The sequence below is a fragment of the Chlorocebus sabaeus genome, chromosome 15 (assembly GCF_047675955.1).
Source record: "Chlorocebus sabaeus isolate Y175 chromosome 15, mChlSab1.0.hap1, whole genome shotgun sequence".
In the NCBI taxonomy this organism is placed as follows: Eukaryota; Metazoa; Chordata; class Mammalia; order Primates; family Cercopithecidae; genus Chlorocebus; species Chlorocebus sabaeus.
In genome coordinates, this window is record NC_132918.1 from 52,430,533 (window position 1) to 52,453,656 (window position 23,124).

The 23,124-nt window shown below is 40.6% G+C and overlaps 1 protein-coding gene across 8 annotated transcripts in view; it reads left to right on the top strand.

Moving 5' to 3' along the window:
* Positions 1–6,215: 6,215 nt before the first annotated feature.
* Positions 6,216–23,124, top strand: part of CEP70 (centrosomal protein 70) — a 114,197-nt gene continuing 97,288 nt past the window's right edge. For 3 of the 8 annotated variants that reach the window (XM_073023569.1, XM_073023571.1, XM_073023574.1), the window contains exons 1-2: positions 6,216–6,354; positions 8,622–8,724. Coding sequence is in view for 2 of the 8 variants with exons in the window: in XM_073023574.1 (XP_072879675.1) it covers positions 8,716–8,724 (9 nt within the window). In the remaining 6 variants the exon portion in view is untranslated. Of the gene's footprint in view, positions 6,355–8,621; positions 8,725–11,833; positions 11,857–23,124 lie in introns of those variants that run through there. The other 5 variants (XM_073023573.1, XM_008008954.3, XM_073023577.1 and 2 more) reach the window with 4 other exon arrangements.

Genomic DNA, 23,124 nt, shown 5'->3' on the forward strand with positions numbered 1-23,124 from the left:
AACAAAGTCTGAACAGAACATTGTCGAAGGTATTGAACTTGAATATAAAATATACTTGTTCAGGCTGGTCCTGCTTTTGAAGGTGATCTCACTTTCACATTGTTAGCTTGTTTCCCAGGAAGTACCTAGATGCTGTTCTGACTTCATAAACTGCCTATCAGCAACTGCCTCTTAGACACCACTGATTTATTTTAAGAGAGCAGCTAAAAACACTTTCATTCACAATAGTCCCTGCTTTCATTGGGCCTCCTTTTGAAAAGGAAATTGTTAATGGATCGACTGATTTTCTTTCTTTCTTTGTTTCTCTCTCTCCCTTTCTCCCAACCTCCTTCTTTTCTTCCTTTTCTTTCTTCTACTTCCTTTCTTCTTCCCCTCTCCTTCTTTTTCTTTTCCTCTTCCTCCTCCTCCTCCCCCTCCTCCCTACTTCTCCTTCTCCTCCTCCTCCTTTTTCCTTTCTTCTTCTTCCTTTCTTCCTCTTCTTCACAGGCTATATTGCTCAGGCTAGTCTTGAATTACTGGGCTCAAGCAATCCTTCTACCTCTGCCTCCCGAGTAGTGGGACTGTAGGCATGCACCACCTCCCTTAGCTTGGTTGATTTTCCAAGCTTACTTTTTAAACAGCATGGAGACCAAAATCAAAAGGAAAAGTTAATCTGATATCTACAAATTTAACATTTTCCATGTGCCCTTCCAGCATTGGTCTAGCATGACTATTGGCTATGTGTTCAAGGAAGAGGCATTAGCACTTCAGAAACAAGCCCAGGACCCAGGATTCTGGCTGCTGCGCCCGCCTTAGAGGGTTGTGTGTCAGAACCAGTGCTAGTAACCACAGTCTCCCAGTGCTGGCCAGGCTGCCACTGCTTAGGCACTTGCCTCTCAGCACAAGGAGGCTGTGGCTCTCTCTACAAAAATACGGAAAGGGAACAAGCAGCCAAGCAAGGTGATTGTGTAGAACTTCAGACCAGAAAAGTTTGGACAGCTTGGACAATTTCAGGAGAAAATAGGTACTGATCTGAGTTATCTGGAGACTGGAATTTACAGTACAGCCTTAATTAGAGCAGAAAGGCAAAGGAAGGCAGTACAGACACATGTTCCAATTGGTCAAGACTTTTTTTTTTTTTTGAGACAGAGTCTCATTCTATCACCCAGGCTGGAGTGCAATGTGGTGTGATCTCAGCTCACTGCAACCTCTGCCTCCCAGTTTCAAGTGATTCTCCTGTCTCAGCCTCCCAAGTAGCTGGGATTACAGGCATGCACCACCACACCAGGCTAATTTTTATATTTGTAGTAAAAACGAGGTTTCACCATGTTGGCCAAACTGGTCTTGAACTCCTGACTTCAAGTGATCTGCCTGCCTGGCCTCCCAATGTGCTGGGATTACAGACGTGAGCCACTACACTCGGTCTGGTCGAGACTTTTTAACATTTTTTATCTTGTTTGAGAAATTTTACAGCTATAGAAAAATACAGAGAATAATACACATATTCCTGCCTCCCAGAATTGACCATCGTTAAATATTGATTTAGTATTAAAATTTTAATAGAAGAAAATCTCAATACTGTTACTCTTTTCTCCTTCCAAAAGGCCAACATTCCCTTGAGTTTGGTGTGTAAACTGTGTTAGACCTCCTAGTAAAAAACAGCCTTCATTAGCTGTTAAAACAGATCTTTTAATCTGTGTATTCCTTCCAAGTCCACAGTCTATAATTTTATATACATGAATAAGTGTTCTTGGGCATGATATTCTCCTGCTTTTAAAAATTATTTAAACGGGTTGGACACAGGAGCTCATGCCTGTAATCCCAGTGCTTTGGGGGGCTGAGGTGGGAGAACTACTTGAGGCCAGGAGTTTGAGACCAGTCTGGGCAACACAACGAGACCATGTCTCTGAAAGAAATATATAGCTTTAAATGGTACCATGAATGGCAACTGGGAATTTGTTTGTCAGTAAGAGAGGATTATAGGGAGCTCATCCTTTGGAATTCATGTCACTTATTTACTCAGTACTTATTGGCCATCTGTTATATGGCAGGTGCTGTGGCAGGGAATACAACAGTGAACAACACTGATCATTTCTCCCACTCATGACACATTCTAGTGGAGGAGGCAGTCACAAAAATACGTGCAAATAGATGGTGGTAGCCATTCTTCAAGATGGGCCCCAGGGATTCCCACTTCATGGTATTAATCTCCTTATGTAGTCCTCTCACATTTTACCAGGGTTGGTCTATGTGACCAATAGCATATGGCAGAAGTAGTGATATGTAACTTCTGATATTAGGTTATAAAAAAGACTGCAGTTTCTGTTTTAGTTGCTCACATGCTGTCCTGGGCTGTGCTCTGTGGGAAGCTGCCATGTTATGATGACACTAAGGCAGCCTGGGGAAAGGCCCACTTGAGGAGGAATGAACTGAGGTTTGCCAATAACCGCATGAGTGAGTTTGAACGTGAATCCTTTAGCCCCACCTGAACCTTGAGATGACAGTAGCCCTGACCAAAAGGTTAACTGTAACCCCATGAAAGATCTTGTCCAGACCATGCAGCTAAGCCCTACTGTATTTCTGACCCACAGAAACGTTGTGATGCTAAATGTTTATTTTAAGCTGCTATGTGTTAGGGTAATTTTTATGTACCAATAGACAACTAATACACAGATATTAGCAATAATGACATTAGCAATAACTAATACACAGCAAATAATTGCAAATTGCAATAAATGCATATACCAATCTGATGGTAAAGCAGATGTCCATCACAAGAACTGGTATGGTCAAGTGGTTAATGACATAGGCTTTGGAGCCTGAATGCTAGGTTCGGATCCTGGCTTTGCCATATACTAGTGTGTGACCTTGGCAAGTCATTTAAAAATTTTTTGGGCTTCTATTTCCTAACTCGCTTATTTGTAAAACAGATAATAACAGTACTTATATTAAGGTTATTGTGAAGATTCAACAAGTTAGAAAATGAAAGTGCTTAGCACGGAGCCTAGCACATTTTAAGTGCCCAATTAACATAACTATTGTTATTCTGTATAGATTATTGAGCATTTGTCATTAATATATTTGCCTGAGCTGTTTGCGTATTGTCCTTCACATTGGAAAATGACTGCCGAAGGTGAATGCCCTGAATAAATTTGACTCAAATTTAACAACGTAGTTCAAAGCTGTGTTTAGCACCTACTGTGCTGCAGGATGAAGTTTAGTAAGACATGGTTCATGCTCCCAGACATTCAAATTCTTGTGGAAAAAGCAGAAACAAATGTATTCATGTAATAAAGGACTCTAAGTCTAAAAAACTTACGAGTTGAAGAATCTTTGAGAATTCATCATGAAATACCATTTACATATGATGTACCCATGTTTTTCTAGGGAGAAATATGACAGTTCTCTACCCAGAAGAAAATTCAAGAATCAGTTTAGAAGTTGAGAAATTAGGCCAGGCTCATGGGATTAATCCCACTGCTAGGATTACAGCAGTGGCTCATGCCTGTAATCCCAGCACTTTGGGAGGCCGAGGCAGGTGGATCACGAGGTCAGGAGATCGAGACCATCGTGGCTAACACAGTGAAACCCCTAAAAATACACACATACACACACACACACAAAATTAGCCGGGCGTGGTGGCGGGTGCCTGAAGTCCCAGCTACTCCGCAGGCTGAGGCAAGAGAATGGTGTGAACCGAGGGGCGGAGCTTGCAGTGAGCCATGATCACGCCACTGCACTCCAGCCTGGGCGAGGGCGAGACTCCTGTCTCAAAAAAAAAAAAAAAAAAAAAAAAAGTTGAGAAATTAAAAGATGTGTTTTAACTGCTAATGAAGGTTATAATTTATACTAGGAAGTCATAAGTACAGAGGAAAGCAGAAAGCTGAAATGAAGACATGCTTGACTTTCAGCTTAAGTGTCACTTCGGCAGAGAGGCCTCCTCCATAGCCCCTCTTCTGTTCTTTCACATCGCTTATTATATTAATAATATATACTTAATTGCATTTGTTTCATATTTTCTCCCCAATTAGACTATAAGATCCACGAGGGCAGGAATCACATCTGGGCTTACTATTGTAAACTACCCCACATATAAATCTGACTCAGCATCCAGTTCAATCCCTGGTACATAACCAGTGCTTAACGATTTTTTTTTTTTTTTTTTTTTTTTTGAGACGGAGTTTTGCTCTTGTTGCCCAGACTGGAGTGCAATGGTGCAATCTCAGCTCACTGCAACCTCCACCTCCCGGGTTCAAGTGATTCTCCTGCCTCAGCCTCCTGAGTAGCTGGGATTATAGGCATGTGCTACCACGCCCGGCTTATTTTGTAGTTTTAGTAGAGATGGGGTTTCTCCATGTTGGCCAGTTTGGTCTCGAACTCCTGACCTCTGGTGATCCATCCATCTCAGCCTCCCAAAGTGCTGGGATTACAGGTGTGAGCCACCGCGCCCGGCCAACAAATTTTTATTAATGAATGAATGTTAAATGAATGTTTAGAATTATTAGAACTCTATTGGGTGGATAAGGCCCATAGAAAACTCTTGAGACCAATGTAGCAGGATTCTCAGTGAAAGACTAAATTTGTGTACAGGATGTTTTCCTTCTCTAGCAAAGAGAGGTGCTGGAAAGGCTTTCATGATCCATAAGAAGGGAATTGTTTTGGAGGGCAGTGCTATAGCACCTCTTCCCCTCCATTCACCACATAAAAAATTCAGTTAGAAAATAGAGAGGAGTCAGCCTTCTTGTGCTTTGAAGATTGTGAAAGACACTGGTGATCATCCATCTAGCATCCATTTTCCTCTTCTCCTTTACAGGTCTCCACCTTGCAACTCATGTGACCCTAAGAGCACTGACACCATTGCCAATTCCAATTGTCATAGCTCCCTTTCACTTCTGGAACCCAGGCTTAAACTGTCTGTACATTTCCCAGGCAGTTACTGGTAAAGAGGAAGAGTGTGTACCTGTGTGACCTAATTGGCTCAAAAAACCAGAAGGAAAGGTTTTGGATGAAAAAGAAAGCATGTGGTCCTGATTTCTCCAAGTAGACATCTGGAAAATCACGTTAGTATGAATTTGAAGTCTACCTTTTTTTTTTTTTTTTTTTTTTTTTTTTTTTACAACAGAGCAGAGACTAATAGCAACTGGGTCCTTGTTAACTTGCTGAGCCACTGAATTAAAGCCTCCCTTGCTTCTGGGCTTTCTGTTATGCGAGATAAGCAACTTCCTCATTTATTAGGAAGACAATTTAACTCAGATTTCATATCACATGCATCCAAAATAATCACAACTGACCCAAAGATGTTTGGCCTCTACAGTTAGGGCAGCCATGCTCAGAAGAGTATGCAAGGGTACCCTATTGTCTTGGAAAAGGGAAGCACTGAGACTATTTGCGATTTGAGAATTGAAAATGCAAATCTGCTAACCATCGTTAGAGTCAATATCCAGGTATAGAAAGCACAGTGGGTGGGCGTAGGTTGTGGTAGGGACATGTTTGTATGGGGCAAAAACAGAGATTAAACTTAAGTGTAGTCCCAGCTGCCTAGAAGAAGGCTAAGAAGGGTCTGAAAGTATTGAGCTCCAAGAGCCCTTGGACCTTCTGATGAGAGACCGTTGGCTGATGCCCTCGATGGGACATCCCTGCTGGCTCCTGTGGGATCTGCATCTACGCACACCTACATCATTTGACTGATTTGAAAAGACAGGTTGTCAACAGCGACACCATGTGGCTATAAGATACAATCACAATGGTGGACATTTACAGCCTGAGGTAGGGCCTGAAGCTTCGTCGAGATGTGGAAAATGCTGAATGGGAAGATGAAATGTCATCAACAAACATTTATTGGGGTCCTCCAAATGTCAGCTGCTACAGTGGTCAGCCAGGTCTGGAACATCGAGAACATGCTGACCCGTACCCCAGCAAGAGCTCGTAGTCGCGGCGGGGTAGGAGGCGAGAGAGAGGGCAGTCTCTGGTGGCCAGGTAACCCAGGCTTCACTTTCACCCACGGCCACAAGTATGTTTGACATCTTCCAGGCAAATAAGGCTCCATGTAAGTGACAGGGTACTTAAAGAGAGCGATGGAAACGCCAGCTTGCCCACGACTAGCATGTCGCACCGACGCCTGCGTTTGCGATAAGCCCCGCCCCCAGTAGCTGAGCCAACCGGAGGGCGCGGGGCGGACCCAGCTTCCGGGTGAGGCTGGAGAGAATCGTTTGGGGGCATTCGCAGGCTAAAGAGGGGCTGGCCCTCGACGCGCTCGGGCTTGATTGGCCGCCCTTCCCCGGCGGCGGTAACGGTCGCGGAGGCGGGGCCTGATGTAGTAATCCCAGCCTAGCCAGGGCCGGGCTGGCTGCTGGTGGGAGGCGGCGACTGAGGAAGGTGAGTGGCGCTCGGGGCTCTCAGAGGCGTAGTCGTGAGCCCCTTCTCGGAGCACCCCGGACTTGACCTCACCTGGGCCTAACAGTGGTCAGACTGACCCTTGTCAGGGAGGAGCCGCCTGGGATAGGGTCGCGCCAATTAAAAATCCCTGCGTAAGGGTTTGGGGATGGGACAAACCTGCGTGCAGTCCCAGCTCCCCAGGCTTTGTGTTCTTTGGCTTCTCCTTTAATGTTTCAGCGCCTCGGATTCTTTATTTGTATACTAAAGCTGGTAATTCTCGCCTTACAAGGTGGTTGTGTGGGTTAAATGAGGCAGTAAGAGTAAAGCTTAGAATCACAGCGGGCACAGATTCGATTTAAGCTGTAGGTAATTACTCCATCCCCCAAAATCGACCCGGACTGAAGCGCCCGTTTTGTGTCAAACAACCGCGAAGGTTGTTTGGGGAGTGAGGACTCGGAGCAGAAGGGGGCGGTTAGGCGAATAGCACAGGTGAATATCTCTTTCTCCGGTTTATTAACCTCATTCCGGATTCAGGAGACCTCTGACTTTATACAGGGCCTAATAGGAGTTTTTCAAGGTGAAAAATGTCGGAAGGCTAAGACACCTGTAACAGAGAGACCTGAGTTTCCTTTTTTACTGCCACTGTTTTTCAATCAGTGTTTCAATCACTGTTAATATTAAACAGGCCGGGCGCAGTGGCTCACGCCTGTAATCTCAGCACTTTGGGAGGCCGAGGTGAGCGGATCACCTGAGGTCAGGAGTTGGAGACCACCCTGGCCAACATGGTGAAACCACCATGTCTCTACTAAAAATACAAAAATTAGCCGGGCGTGGTGGTGCGCGCCTGTAATCCAGCAACTCGGGAGGCTGAGGCAGGACAATCGCTTGAACTCGGGAGGCGGAGGTTGCTGGGAGCTGAGATTGTGCCACTGCACTCCAGCCTGGGGAGCGAGGTTCCGTATCAAAAAAAAAAAAAATATATATATATATATATATATGTATGTATATTATATTAAACACTCTGCAGGCATTATCCATATTGGTTTCAAGCCTCTGCAATGCGTTTTGTACTTTAAATATTGCCAAGTAGACTCTGGCCTCCCCTAACCCTGCCTTTTGGGGAAGAGGTGGCTGACTTGGAGTTTTCCCTACAGCTTTTGCTTCAAAGCAAGGTTCTGCCCCTTCATGTCACCTCTCGCGAGACAGAATGATTTGGTTGAGATGACATTCCATTTTAACTCTTTCCTATTTGGGGTAGGTTCAGCTCTTTCTTAGGAACATTAAACAGCAAGTTGCCATATTTTCAGAATAGAGCTTTTGCATTTAATAAGGAATAGAGACTTCGAAAGGGTTACATGTTCATTTATTGCAGTAATTTGAAGTATATGCTTTTGAAGACGCTTACAGATTTTGGTGTGATTCAGTTGAGAAGGAACAGTTACTGGACATGGTTTATTGTCAGCTCCCCTCCCCGACCCCAAATGGTGAAAAGATAATTAAATTTTAAGGTATGGAGCATGTTACAAGGGACTTCAGACCTATAAAGGGCAATTTGGCTGAAACACTCGGGAAACCTAGAAAGTGTCAGAAGATACAATTATGTTTTTGCTTTTCTATGCCTGGCTTACTATGCCATGTACAAGACAACTCCTACCCTCTGACTCCTACCCCCACCATCTTATTTTAAGTGTATTATGACACTAATTAAAGCTGTAGCTTCTGTTTTGGCCCTAGAAGGCATTTGGTCTCTTCCTGTGACTTTAAAAGTTCCAGACCTTTGTCCTGGAAGTGGGGACAGCCTGTAGTGGGGAAAAGGCTGCTGCAAACTATTGGCCTGTTAATTTCATAGAATGGACCTCTGAAAAGGAGGGTTTGGTCACAGCTGCAAATGAGGAGTAGTTTTGTTCCTGTGTTTGCTTTTGTGATCAGTTGTAGTTTGTCTGAGGATGCTTCATTTTAGTATCCTTGCAAATGAGAATATCCTACCTGTGGAGCCGGAAGTCAGAATTGATGATAGATGATGATAGATTTGGATACCCAGCTAAATGTCTTAACAAGGTAGGGAGAGGAAAGATAAGGGGAGAGAAGAGAAGGGAAGAGGTGTATGGTGGTGAGCTGGGAAGGGCGTTAGCAATTATTTCAGTTGTGCCTGGTTTATCTGTGATTACCAGTACCATGGATGCCTGCTCTGGGAGTAACACAAGACCATTCTTACTAGGAAGTTGAACATTTCAAGATTTTCTTCTTTTTGTCTTTTTGAAACCTAGATGAAGATCCAGTTTCAGACATGAGACTTGTTGGGTGATCATTTCATTGAGATCAACCTGAATGACCAGGTGTAAAGTGCAAGAGTAGTATGCTATGACTGAGGTATGTCTAATGTAACGGATGACTCCAGATGTTGGGAGACCACGGAAAAGTATGTAATCTGTTGAGTACTATACTAGGTTCATTACATATATTTCCTTTTGACTTCCTGATAATCCTATCAGGTAGATATTTTACAACGTAGCAAAGAAGCTGAAGCTCAGAGAGGTTAAGTACCTACTTAAGATAACACAGAAAGCTGATCACCAACTCTAATCACTGTCTCCATCCTGCTGTGTGCCAGGCAATGCTTTATGTTCTTTCTGTATTAACTCTCCTAATCTTTAACTTGTGAGCTGAGTACTTTTATTATCCTCATTTTATGATGAGGAAATTGAAGCACACAGAGATTAGTACTGTACTCTCCTGGCTGTGTGGCAGAATCCATGATTTGAACCCAGGCAGTCTGGCTACAGAGCTCTCCAGGTTACTATCCCTTATCTGCACTGCTTGGAACTATGTTTTGGACTTTTGGATTAAAAAAAAAAATTGGAATATTTGTATATACATGAGTTATCTTGTTTAGAGTTGGGTAACTCTAAACACAAAATTCATTTATTGTTTCATGTACGCCTTATACACATAGCCTGAAGCTAATTTTATATGTTTTTAATAGTTTTATGCATGAAACCAAGTTTTGACCGTGACCTGTTACATAAGGTCAGGTGTGGAATTTTCTACTTGTGGTGTCAAGTTGGTGCTCAAAAAGTTTTCGATTTTGGAGCATTTTGGATTTCAAATATTCATATTAGGAATGTTCAACCTGTACCAGCTTTCTTTTGATTAGCATTTCCTTTACTTTACTGTTTTTGTTATTTAACAAAATCTTTTTATTGTAAAATGAAATTTTTATTATAAATCACATACCAAATGTATAGCTTAATAAATTATTACAAGACCATACCATTCAGCTATGCCAGATCCCCTCTGTTACCCTATCCCAGTCACAACTCCTGTGTTCCCATTTAGTCACCATTCTTCTGGGTTTTATAGTTTTGTAGTAATCACTTCTCTGTTTCTTGTGGTTTTTTTGTGAGATGGAGTCTCACTCTGTTGTCCAGGTTGGAGTGCAGTGGCGCAATCTCAGCTCTCTGCAACCTCCATCTTCTGGGTTCAAGTGATTCTCCTGCCTCAGCCTCCTAAGTAGCTGGGATTACAGGCACACACCACGAGGACCGGCTATTTTTTCGTGTGTGTATTTTTAGTAGAAACGGGGTATCACCATGTTGGCCAAGCCGCACCGTGAGCCTGGCCTCCTAGTTTTTGATAGCTTCCTTGTTATACAATATATTGAACAATTCGTATCGCAGATATGAAATCAGCCATTTCTTTAAAATGCCCTGGTTTTTTTTTAGAAGGAAATGATATTTCAGTTACAGTCTGAATGCTAAAGATCCTGAGTTAGTCACTGTTTCAGGTATTTCAGTAGACAGAGCTAGGATACCTATATATATCTATAGACATACATGTTAAAAGATACCTAATGTGTTCTGCTGCCAGTCTTCAGATTGAGACTACAGAGCTTTTACTTAACAACTTCTCTATCACAACTGTAACTCCTTTTTTCCATACTGAGAATCATGATTCTCAAGAATATAGGAGATAATTGAATATTCCATATTTACTCATTATTCTGTATTATACATATGACCGTATCAGAACTGTATTTCTAAAATCACCATCAGTATGATTACTGAAAACATTAAACCTTTTTTTTTTACTTATGTTCTTCCAATTTTTTCTTCTCTAACAGTTGTGCTCTATCTGCATTGTCAGAGTATATAGCCATTTCATGTTCTGCTTTTTCCCTCTTAGCCTATTAGTTCTATTCATAATTTAATGTTTACCACCAGTGTTTATGCTGAGGTCTCTGTAGGCATTTTGGCTACCTGACGCTAATACATTGTTTAGATTCCTCAGGAAGGAATATTGTCTGAGTTCTTATATATTGATAAAAGTTTGTTCTTTTTATACTTGAAAGTCAATTTTGCAGATATAAAGTCTTGGGCTCACACTTCTTTTCCTTGATTTTCTTAAATACATTACTCCTTTTTCTTCTGGAATAAAGTATTGGTATCAAAGTCAGATTATTATCTAATTTTTCTTCTTCTTGTAAGTCATGTGGGGTTTTTTTTTGTAGATGACCAAATAATTTATTTATTTTTTTTCTTTTTGAGATACAGTCTTACTCTATCACCCTGGCTGTAGTGCAGTACTATGAACTTGGCTCACTGCAGCCTCCACCTCCTGGGTTCAAGCAGTCCTCCCACCTCAGCCTCCTGAGTAGCTAGGACTACAGATGTATGCTGCCACGCCCAGCTAATTTTTTTTTTTTTTTTTTTTTTTTTGAGAGACAGAGTTTTGCCATGTTGCCCAGGCTGGTCATGAACCCAGGCTCAAGTGATCCACCTGCCTCAGCCTCCCGAAGTGCTGGGATTACAGGCATGAGCCACTACGCCTAGCCAAATTTTTTCTTTTTCATTGAAGTCTGGTAATATTAGAATGTATCACTGTGTCGGTTGTTTTCGGTCAGTATTCTCAGGTACTTGATATTTTCTTTACATTTGTAGTTTCAAATCTTTTTTTAAATTTCAGGAAAACTTTATTTTTAAGACAGCTTTATTGAGATATATTTAATATACAACAAGCTGCACATATGTAGTATAAAATATAAGTTTTGACATACATATACACCTATGAAACCATCACCCCAATCAGGATTATCAATATATCCATCATCCCCCCAAACTCCCTTGTTCTCGTTAGTAGTCTCTGTGTCTAGCCTCCAATTATCTCAGCAACTACTGATCTGCTTTCTGTCACCACAAGTTGGTTTTCATTTTCTAGAGTTTTATATAAATGGAATGTTGTAGTATGTACTATTTTATGGCTGGCTTTCAGCATAATTATTTTGATGTTTATCCATATTGCACATATTCTTTTTTATTGTTGAGGGGTATTACATCCAATGGGTATACCACAGTTTGTTCACCTGCTGCTGGACATTTGAGTTGTTTCCAGTTTCTGGCTATTATAGATAAAGCTCTTATGAACATTTGTGTACAGTCTTTGCATGGACATAATGCTCTCATTTCTCTTGGGTGAATTCTAGGAATTGCATGGCTGGGTCTTATGGTAAGTGCTTAACCTTTTAAGAAATAGCCAAAGTGATTTACAAAGTGGTTGTACTAGTTAAATTCCCATCAGCAGTATATGAGAGTTCTAGTTCCCTCACATCCTCGAAAACACTTGGTATAGTCATTCTTAGCCATTCTAATATGTGTAGTGGTGTCACATCGTGTGTTTTAATGTGCATTTCCCTCCTGACTAACAATGTTTAGCATCTTTTTGTGTGCCTACTTGCCATCTGTATGTCTTCTTTTGTGAAATGTCTATTGAAATTTTTTGACCATTGTTTACTTTTTGTTGATGTTAACTTCCTTACTGAGTTTTGAGAGTTCCTTATATATTCTGGATATGAACCTTTTCTGATTCCTGATTATTTTCTCTGAGTATGTGGTTTCTTTTTTCATTCTCAGAATGGTACCTTTTAAAGAGCAGACATTATTTTTGTGAAGCCCCGTTTGTTCTTGAATTGTATCATGCTTTTGGTGTCATATCATAGACATGTTTGCCTAACTCAAGGTCATACAGTTTTTCTGTGTTTTTCTAGACATGTTGTGATTTTAAGTTTTAGATTTATGTCATTCATTTTAATTTTTGGTATATGGTGTGAGATATGGCTGAAAGTCCTTTTTCTTTCTTTCTTTTTTTTTTTTTTTTGTATATGGCTATCCCATTGTTCTAGCATCATTTATTGAAAAACAAAACTGATTTTTTCTGCTAAATTACCTTCATATCTTTGGTGAAAATTAGTTGTCCATATATGTATGAGTCTGTTTCTGGACTCTATTTTGTTTCATTAATCTGTTTGTCTACCTTGATATCAATGCTACATTGTCTTGATTACTGTAACTTTATAAACCTTGAAATGATGTAGTATTAGTCCTTCAACTTTGTTCTTCTTTTTCATTCATTCATTTATTAATTTAGAGATAGGGTCTTACTTTGTCACCCAGCCTAGTGTGCAGTGGCACAATCATAGCTCACTGATTAAACTCCTGGGTTCAAGTTGTCTTCCCACCTCAGGCTCATAAGTAGCTAGGACTACAGGTTCATGCCACGATGCCTGGCTAATCTTTATTTTTTTGTAGAGATGGGGTCTTGCTGTATTTCCCAGTCTAGTCTTGAACTCCTGGACCTCAAACCATCCTCCTGCCTCAGTCTCCCAAAGTGCTGGGATTACAGGTGTGAACCACCATGGACAGCCTGTTCTTTTTCAAAGTTATTTTGGCTATTATAAGTCTTTTGCAGCTCTGTATGAATTTTAAAATCAGGAAAGTTTCCTGAATTATAGTTTTTTTTTTATTGGTTCTGTTGTTTTAGTTTTCTTTTCCAATTACCACTATTATATGTATGTTTGAGCTTCTTTGCCTATCTTTGTCATTTTCATATTTCTTCATTTCTTTTTAATTTTTAAAATTGTTTTCCTTTTAATCTCTATTTCTCTTAAGGCATTGTCTGTAGTCTTTACTCATTCATTTTCCTTCTTTAATCTTCATTTCAGAAATAGTTTTTAAAAGTTACTAATTTCTAGATTCTATCAACTCATTTCCAAGTTTTTCTTATTTCTAATTATGTTGTTCATATATTACAGAGTTTTCCATGTATTTTAGTTTGTTTTAATATAGAGGTTATAGTTACTATCTTTTTTGTGAGCATGTCTTTCTAGTACATTTTTCTTGTCTGTAGAGGTATTAGTCTCTTTTTTAATATGAACTTTTACAATTAAAAAATTTTTTAATTTCATAGGTGCATAGATGTGTATATTTATGGGTTACATGGGATATTTTGATACAGGCATATAATATATAGTAATCATATCAGGGCAAGTGAGGTATCCACCATCTTAAGCATTTATCCTTTGTGTTATAAACAATCCAATTACTGTCTTTTAGTTACTTAAAAGTGTGCAATTATATTATTATTGAATATAGTTAACCCGTTGTACTAGCAAATACTAGATCTTATTCTATTTTTTTGTACCCATTGAACATCCACTCTTCCTCTCAGCCCACCTGTTACTCTTCCCAGCCTTTGTAACCATTCTTCTAGTCTCTGTCTTCGTGAGTTCAATTGTTTGGATTTTTGGATCCCACAAATAAATGAGAACATGCGATGTTTGTCTTTCTGTGCCTGGCTTATTTCACTTAACATAATGACTTCCAGTTACATCCATGTTGTTGCAAAGGACAGGATCTCATTCTTTTTTTATGGCTGAGTAGTACTCTATTATGCATATGTACCAGATTTTTTTTTTTTTTTTTTTTGAGACGGAGTCTGACTCTGTCACCCAGGCTGGAGTGCAGTGGCTGGATCTCAGCTCACTGCAAGCTCCGCCTCCCGGGTTTACGCCATTCTCCTGCCTCAGCCTCCCCAGTGGCTGGGACTACAGGCACCGGCCACCTCGCCTGGCTAGTTTTTTGTATTTTTTTAGTAGAGACGGGGTTTCACCGTGTTAGCCAGGATGGTCTTGATCTCCTGACCTCGTGATCCGCCCGTCTTGGCCTCCCAAAGTGCTGGGATTACAGCCTTGAGCCACTGCGCCCGGCCAGATTTTCTTTATCCATTTGTCTGTCGAGGGACACTTAGGTTGCTTCCAAATCTTGGCTGTTGTGAATAATGTTGCAGTAAACATGAGAGTGCAGATATCTCTTTAATATGCTGATTTCCTACCAAAAATATAAAAAATTGGCCGGGTGTGGTGGCATGTGCCTGTAATCTCAGCTACTCAGGAGGCCGAGGCAAGAGAATCGCTTGAACCCAGGAGGCGGAGGTTGCATTGTGCCGAGATTGTGCCACTGCACTCCAGCCTGGGCGACAGAGTGAGACTCAAAAAAAAAAAAAAAAAAGTTGTCTGAGATCCTTATACATCCTGGTTATTAACACTCGTCAGAAGGGTAGTTTACAAATATTTTCTCCCATTCTGTGGGCCGTCTCTTCACTCTGTTGTTTCCTTTGCTGTGCAGAAGCTGTTTAACTCAATGTGATCCCACTTGTCTATTTTTGCTTTGGTTGCCTGTGCTTGTGGTCTATTACTCAAGAAATCTTTGCCCAATCCAATGTCCTGGAGAGTTTCCTCCATTTTTTTGTAGTACTTTCATAGTTTGAGGGCTTAGATTTAAGTCTTGATTCATTTTTATTTGATTTTTGTATATGGTGAGAGATAGGGGTCTAGTTCCATTCTTCTGCATATCGATACCCAGTTTCCCAGCACCATTCATTGAAGAGACTTTCCTTTCCCCAGTGTATGTTCTTGGCACCTTTGTCAGTAATGAGTTCACTGTCAGTATGTGGATTTGTTTCTGGGTTTTCTGTTCCGTTCCATTGGTCTATATGTCTGTTTTTGTGGCAGTAGTATGCTGTTTTGGTTAATGTAACTCTGTAATATAATTTGAAATCAGTTAATGTGATTCCTCCAGTTTTATTCTTTTTGCTCAGGATAGCTTTGGCTATTCTGGGTCTTTTGTGGTTCCATATAAATTTTAGGATTATTTTGTCTATTTCTGTGAAGAATGTTACTGGTATTTTGCTAGGCATTTGCATTGAATCAGTAGATTGCTTTGAGTAGTATAGATATTTTAACAATATTGATTGTTTCAATCTATGCACATGGAATATCTTTTCATTTTTTGTGGCCTCTTCAACTTCTGTCATCAGTATTTTATAATTTTCATTGTAGAGATGTTTTACTTGATTGGTTCAATTAATTCCTAGGTGTTTAATTTTCTTTGAGGCTATTGTAAATGGGGATTACTGTTTTGATTTCTTTTTCAGATTGTCATTGTTATTTTATAGAAATGCTACTGATTTTTGTAAGCTGATTTTGTATCTTGCAGCTTTACTGAATTTATCAGTTCAAATAGCTTTTTGGTGGAGTCTTCAGGTTTTTCCAAATATAAGATCATACCGCCTGCAGACAAGGGTAATTTGACTTATTTCAAATTTTGATGCCCTTTTTTTCCTTTCTCTTGTCTAACTGCTAGCTAGAGCAATTCCAGTCCTTTTTCATCTCTAGCTAGAGCAATTCCAGTCCTAGCTAGAGCAATTCCAGTCCTTTTTCATCTCTGATATTGTTTGAATCTTTTTTCCTTCATTAGTCTGGCTAAAGGTTTGTCAATTTTTTATCCTTATTCTGTTCCAGATCTTAGAGGAAAGGCTTTCAGTTTTTCCCGATTCAGTATGATACTGCCTGTGGGTCTGTCATATATGGCTTTTATTATGTGGAGGTATGTTCCTTTTATACTCAGTTTTCTTAAGTTTTTTTTTTTTTTTTTTTTTTAATCATGAAGGGATGTTGAATTTTATCGAGTGCTTTTTCAGCATCAATTGAAATGATCATATGGTTTTTGCCTTTCATTCTGTTGATATGATGTATTACATTGATTGATTTGCATATGTTGAATCATCCTTGCAATCCCTGGGATAAATCCCACTTAGTCATGGTGAATGATCTTTTTAATGTGTTGTTGAATTTGGTTTGCTAGTATTTTGTTGAGGATTTTTGCATCAATATTAATCAGGGATATTGGCCTGTAGGTTTTTTTTTTTTCCTCTCTCTTTTTTTGATATGTCTTTGTCTGGTTTTGGTATCAGGGTAATACTGGCCTCAGATAATGAGTTTGGATGTATTCCCTCCTCTTCCATTCTTCAGAATGGTTTGAGTAGGGTTGGTATTAGTTCTTTAAATGTTTGGTAGAATTCAGCAGTGAAGCCATCGAGTCCCAGGCTTTTCTTTGCTGGAGGACTTTTTATTATAGCTTCAATGTTGTTATTGTTATTGATCTGTTCAGGTTTTGGATTCTTTGTGGTTCAATCTTAGTAGGTTGTATGTGTCTAGGAATTTATCCATTTCTTCTAGATTTTCTAGTTTATTGGCATGTAGTTGCTCCTAGTAGGCTCTAATGATCCTTTGTATTTCTGCAATATTGATTGTAATGTCTCCTTTGTCATCTCTGATTTTATTTGAGTCTTTTCTCTTTTTTCATCATTAGTCTGGCTAAGAGTTTGTCAGTTTTCTACATCTTTTCAAAAAACCAACTTTTTGTTTCATCGTCCTTATGTCTTGTTTTATTTGTTTCAATTTCATTTATTTTTCCTGTAACCTTTATTATTTTTTCTACTTTCAGTTTGGTTTGCTCTTGCTTTTCTAGTTCTTTAACATGCATTATTAGGTTGTTTATTTGAAGTTTTTCTTTTTCATATAGGCACTTACAGCTATAAATTTCTCTCAGTACTGTTTTCACTATATCCCATAGGTTTTGGTATGTTCTGTTTCCATTCTCATTTGTTTTAAGAAATTTTTCAGTTTCCTTCTTAATCTCTTCATTGACCCACTGATGATTCAGGAGCCTATTGATTAATTTCCATATGTTTGAATAGTTTCCCAAATTCCTCTTGTTACTGATTTCTAGTTTTATTCCATTGTGGTCAGAGAAGATACTTTATGTTATTCCAGTTTGTTTTTAATGTTTTAACACTTGTTTTGTGGCCTAACCTATGGTCCATACTTGAGACTGATCCATGTACTGAGGAGAAGAATGTGTATTCTTCAGCCATTGGATGAAACATCTGTAAGTATCTATTAGGTCCATTTGTTCTATAGTGCAGATTAAGTCAGATGATTCTTTTTTGATTTTATGTCTGGATGATCTGTCTGATGAAACTGTGGTGTTGAAGTCTTCAACTATTATTGTATTGGGAATTATCTCTCTCGAGCCCTGGTAATATTTGCTTTATATATCTGGGTACTCCAGTGTTGGGTGTATAATATTTACAGTTGTTACATACTCTTGCTCAATTGACCGTTTATCATTATATAATGACCTTGTTTGTCTCTTCTTACAGTTTTTGTCTTAAAATCGCTTTTGTCTGATGTAAGAATAGCTACTCCTGATATACTGGATTCCATTGGCATGTAATATCCTTTTCCATTTCTTAATTTTCAGTCTATATGTGTCTTTATAGGTGAAGTATATTTCAGTTCGGCCACTCTAGTGTTTTGATTGTAGAGTTTAGTCCATTTATGTTCAATGTTATTGACAAATAGGGACTTACTACTGTCATTTTGTTGTTTTCTGGTTGTTTTGTGGTCTTTTTCTTTCTTTCCTACCTTCCTTTAGTGAAGGTGATTTTTCTCAGATGGTATGTTTTAATTTCTTGCTTCTTATTTTTTGTGTATCCATTGTATGTTTTTGGATGTAAGGTCACCATGAGGCTTGAAAATAGTATCTTATAATCCATTATTTTACCTATTTATTTATTTGTATTTATTTTTTTTTGAGATGGAGTCTAGTTCTGTCACCCAAGCTGGAATGCAGTGGCATGATTATGGCTCACTGAAACCTCCGTCTTCTGGGTTCAAGTGATTCTCCTGCCCCAGCCTCCCAAGTAGCTGGTACTACAGGCACGCGCCACCATGCCCAGAGAATTTTTGTATTTTTAGTAGAGTCGAGGTTTCACTATGTTGGCCAGGCTGGTCTTGAGCTTGACCTTGTGATCTGCCCACCTCAGCCTCCCAAAGTGCTGGGATTAAAGGCCACCGTGCCCAGCTCATTATTTTATTTTTTATTTTTTAATTTTTTGAGATGGAGTCTCGCTCTGTCATCCAGACTGGAGTGCAGTGGCACTATCTTGGCCACAAAACAAGATATCTTGGCTATTGCTCCACCTCCTAGGTTCAAGCGATTCTCCTGCCTCAGCCTCCCGAGTAGCTGTGACTATGGGCATGTGTCACCATACCTGGCTAATTTTTGTATTTTTCGTGGAGATGGGGTTTCACCATGTTGGCCAGGGTGGTCTCGAACTCCTGACCTCAGGTGATCCACCCATCTTGGCCTCCAAAAGTGCTGGGATTACAGGCGTGAGCCACCGCACCTGGCCTATTCCATTATTTTAAACAACACTGATTGCATAAACAAACTAACAGGCAAAAGGAAAACTAATAAAAACTCTACACTTTAATTTCGTCTCCCTGCATTTTTAACTTAGTCGTTTCTCTTTATGTCTTATTGTACTATCTTGAAAAGTTGTTGTAGTTATTTTTATTGTTTTATATTTTTATCTTTCTACTCAAGATCTGAGTAGTTTACACACAATTACAGTATTATAATATTCCATTTTTCTGTTTTTTTTTTTTTTTTAAGATGAAGTCTCGCTCTGTCACTCAGGCTGTAGTGCAGCGGCACGATCTCGGCTCACTGCAACTTCCGCCTCCCGGGTTCAATCTATTCTCTGCCTCAACCTCCCGACTAGCTGGGATTACAGGCACCCACCACCAAGCCTGGCTAATTTTTTTGTATTTTTAGTAGAGACAGGGTTTCACCACATCGGCCAGGCTGGTCTTGAACTCCTGACCTCATGATCCACCCACCTCGGCGTCCCAAAGTGTTGAGATTACAGGCGTGAGCCACCGTGCCTGGCCTCTGTTATGTTTTATTACCAGTGAGTTTTGTACCTTCAAATAATTTCTGCTCATTAACGTCCTTTTCTTTCGGATTAAAAAAATTCCCTTTAGTGTTTCTTGTAGGACAGGTCCGGTGTTGAAATTCCTCAACTTTTGTTTGTCTGGTAACAAACTTATTGCTTCTAGGGTAAAATTTTTTTTTTGCGTCAGCATTTTAAATATGTCATGCCACTCGTGGCCTATACAGTTTACACTGAGATGTCTTCTGCCAGATGTATTGGAGCTCCATTGTATATTATTTGTTTCTTTTCTCTTGCTGCTTATAGAATTTTTTTTCCTTGACCTTGGGAGTTTATTAAATGCCTTGAGGTAGTCTCCTTGGGTTAAATCGGCTTGGTTTTCTGCAACCGTTTTGTACTTGAATATTGATATCTTTCTCTGGGTTTAGGAAGTTCTCTGTTATTCCTTTGAATAAACTTTCCTTCTTTTCTTTTTCTTTTTTTTTTTTTTTTGAGACAGAGTTTCACTCTTGTCACCCTGACTAGAGTGCAATGGCGCGATCTCGGGTCACTGCAACCTTTACCTCCTGGGTTCAGGTGATTCTCGTGCCTCAGTCTCCCGCATACCTGGGATTACAGGTGTATGCCACCACACCTGGCTAATTTTGTATTTTTAGTAGAGACAGGGTTTCACCACGTTGGCCAGGCTGGTCTCGAACTCCTGACTGCAGGTGATCCACCCGCCTTCGCCTCCCAAAGTGCTGGGATTACACGCGTGAGCTACTGCGCCCAGGCTGAATAAACTTTCTACCCTTATCTCTCTCTACTTCCTCTTTAAGGCCAATAACGCTTAGATTTGCCCTTTCGAAACTATTGTCTAGATCTTATAGGCATGATTCATTCTTCCTTCTTTTCTTTTCTTTTCTTTTTTTTTTTTTTTTTTGAGATGGAGTCTCGCTCTATTGCCCAGGCTGGAGTGCAGTGGCGGGATCTCGGCTCAATGACCTCCACCCCCCGGGTTCAAGTGATTCTGCCTCAGCCTCCTGAGTAGCTGGGATTACTGGCACATGCCACCACGCCCAGCTAATTTTTGTATTTTTAGTAGAGATGGGGTTTCACCATATTGGTCAGCCTGGTCTCGAACTCCTGACTTTAGGTGATCCACCCTCCTCGGCCTCCCAAAGTGTTGGGATTATAGGCATGAGCCACCGGGCCCAGCCTCTTTTTTATTCTTTGTTTCTCTTGTCTCCTCTGACCATGTATTTTCAAATAGCCTGTGTTCAGGCTCACTGATTCTTCTGCTTGATCAATTATGCTATGAAGACGCTCTGATGTATTCTTCATTATGTCAGTTGCATTTTTCACACTCAGAATTTCTGCTTGAGTTTAAAAAATTATTTCAGTTTCTTTGTTAAATTTGTCTAATAGGATCCTGAATTCCTTCTCTGTGTCATCTTGAATTTCTTTGAGTTTCTTCAAAACAGCTATTTTGAATTCTGTCTGAAATGTCACATATCTCTGTCTGTCTAGGATTGGTCCCTGGTATCTTATTTAGTTTGTTTGGTGAGGTCATGTTCTCCTGGATGGTCTTGATACTTGTGGATGTTTGTTGGTGTCTGGGCATTGAAGAATTAGGTATGTATTGTAGTCTTTGTAGTCTGTGCTTGTTTGTACCCATCCTTCTTGGGAAGACTTTCCAGAGACTTGAGTGCTGTGATCTGAGGTTTTGGTCACTGCAGCTATATCTGAGTTAGGGGATACCCCAAGCTCAGTAATGCTGTGGTTCTTGCAGACTTATAAAGTTACCACCTTGCTGGTCTTGGACGAGATCTGGAAGAATTCTGTGGATTACCAGGCAGAGACTCTTGTCTTCCCTTGCTTTCTCTGAAACAAATGGAGTCTCTCTGTGCTGAGCTGCCTGGAACTGGGGGAGGGGAGGGACACAGGCATCCCTGTGGGCAGCCCCACTGGGACTGTACTTGGTCTGACCAGGGCCTGGAATCAGAATTCTTAGAAGCCTACGTGGTGCTCTGTTTTACTGAGGCTGTGCTGGCGCCACAACCATGAGAAAAGGTTCTTCCCATTTTTCCCTCCCCTTTCCCGAGGCAGAGAAGTCTCCTCTTGTCTGCTGCCACCACAGACCCATGGGGAGTATGCCAGGATACTGCCTGTGTTCACTTAAGGCCCAAGGCTCTTTAGTCAGCTGGTGAATGCTACCAGACCTGGGACTCATCTTTCAGGGCAGTGGCTTCCCCTCTGGTCCAGAGTGGGGTCCAGAGAAGCTAAGAGCCAAAACCTGGAATTGAGAACCGCGAGAGCTTTCTTAGTGCTCTTCTCCACTTTGGCCAAGCTGGTATTTAAGCTCAGGAAAGTCTTCTTTACTCTTCCATCTACTTTTCTTAAGCAGAAGGGGTCTGTCCTCATAGCCACCACAGCTGTGAATGTGCTGGATCACACCTGAAGCCAGCATGTCTGAGTCTCACTCAGTACCCATGGCGTATACCACCTGGTTCCTGCTGCTGATTATTCAGGGCCCAAGGGCTCTTTAATCAGCAGATGATGAATCCTGCCAGGAGTGGGTCCTTCTCTTCAAGGCAGTGGGCTCCTTTCTGGCCAAGGATGTGTCTAGAAATGTTGTTTGGGAGCTAGGGTCTGGAATGGGGGCCTCATAACTCTGCCCAGTGCCCTGTTCTACTGTGGCTGAGCTGGTATCCAGGTTGCAAGACAAAGTTCTCTTTACTCTTCCCTCTTGTCTCCTCAAGCGGAAGGAAAGGTTTACTTTTGGAACTGCAAGCTGCACTGCCTGGGGTTGGGGGAGGGGTGATGCAAGCGCTCCTTTAGTTGCCCTGGCTGTTGTCTCACTGGGTCACATGCCCCTCAAGAGCACTAGCTCTGAGCCCAGCATAGCACTAGGACTTTCCTTGGAGTTGCAGTTCTTGTGGCCTAGATAGCATTTCAAGTTTATTTAGGACCCCAGAGCCCTTTAACTCAGGTTGGCGAGGCTTGCTGAAACTCAGGTTCTGACTACTGGGGTGGGTGATTCCCCTCTGGCTAGGACTGGTCTAAATGATCCCTCCAGTGGATGCCAGTTGACTTCTTCCTGGTGGTGTTGGTACTGCCTTTCAAAATGCAAAGTTCCACAGTCATTGCACTCTACTTTCCCTGAGTGCACAGATTCTCTGTCTGCGCCACATGGCTGGCCGTTACTGGGGGATTGGGGGAGAATGGTATTGGCAATTTATAAATGTCTTTCTTACCCTCTTTGGTGCCTCTTTCAGCCATATGAAGTTAAAACCAGTTACTGTGATTGCTCACCTGATTTTTGGTTCTTATGAAGGTGGTTTTTGGAAAGATAGTTCTTAAATTTAGTGTTCCTATTGGAGGACAATTGGTGGAGGCTTCTTTTTGGTCATCTTGCTCTGCCTTCAATATTAACTTTTGATGGGGTTAGACCTCAGTGCTTTTCTTTGCTCACTTTTATGTAAAATTAGTTTTTCTGAACTTTTATGATGGTTGAGAGTTCAGGAAAGCTTTTCTAACATCTTAGACTTCTATTATTTTTGTGTAGTGTTTGAAAATATGACAGTTTGTTTTCTGAGACTTCCTGCTTCTATTATCTTCCCTATTTTGGTGTGAATCTTCCCTTCTCTCATCCCTATGTTGCTCAATTTTGATTCTATTCCCAGAAGTTTCTTCTCATCACGGGTTCTGTCATGGAACTGTAACATGTCCATTTTGAGTTTTTACAGGGTTCCAGCATGTTCTGTTTTTCTTCTAGGAAAGGGTAAAACCGCTTCTGGTTTCACCTCCTGTTTCATGTTAGTGCCATAGTGAATATTAGTGATACCAATGAATTCGGAAGTTCTCTCATTCTCATAA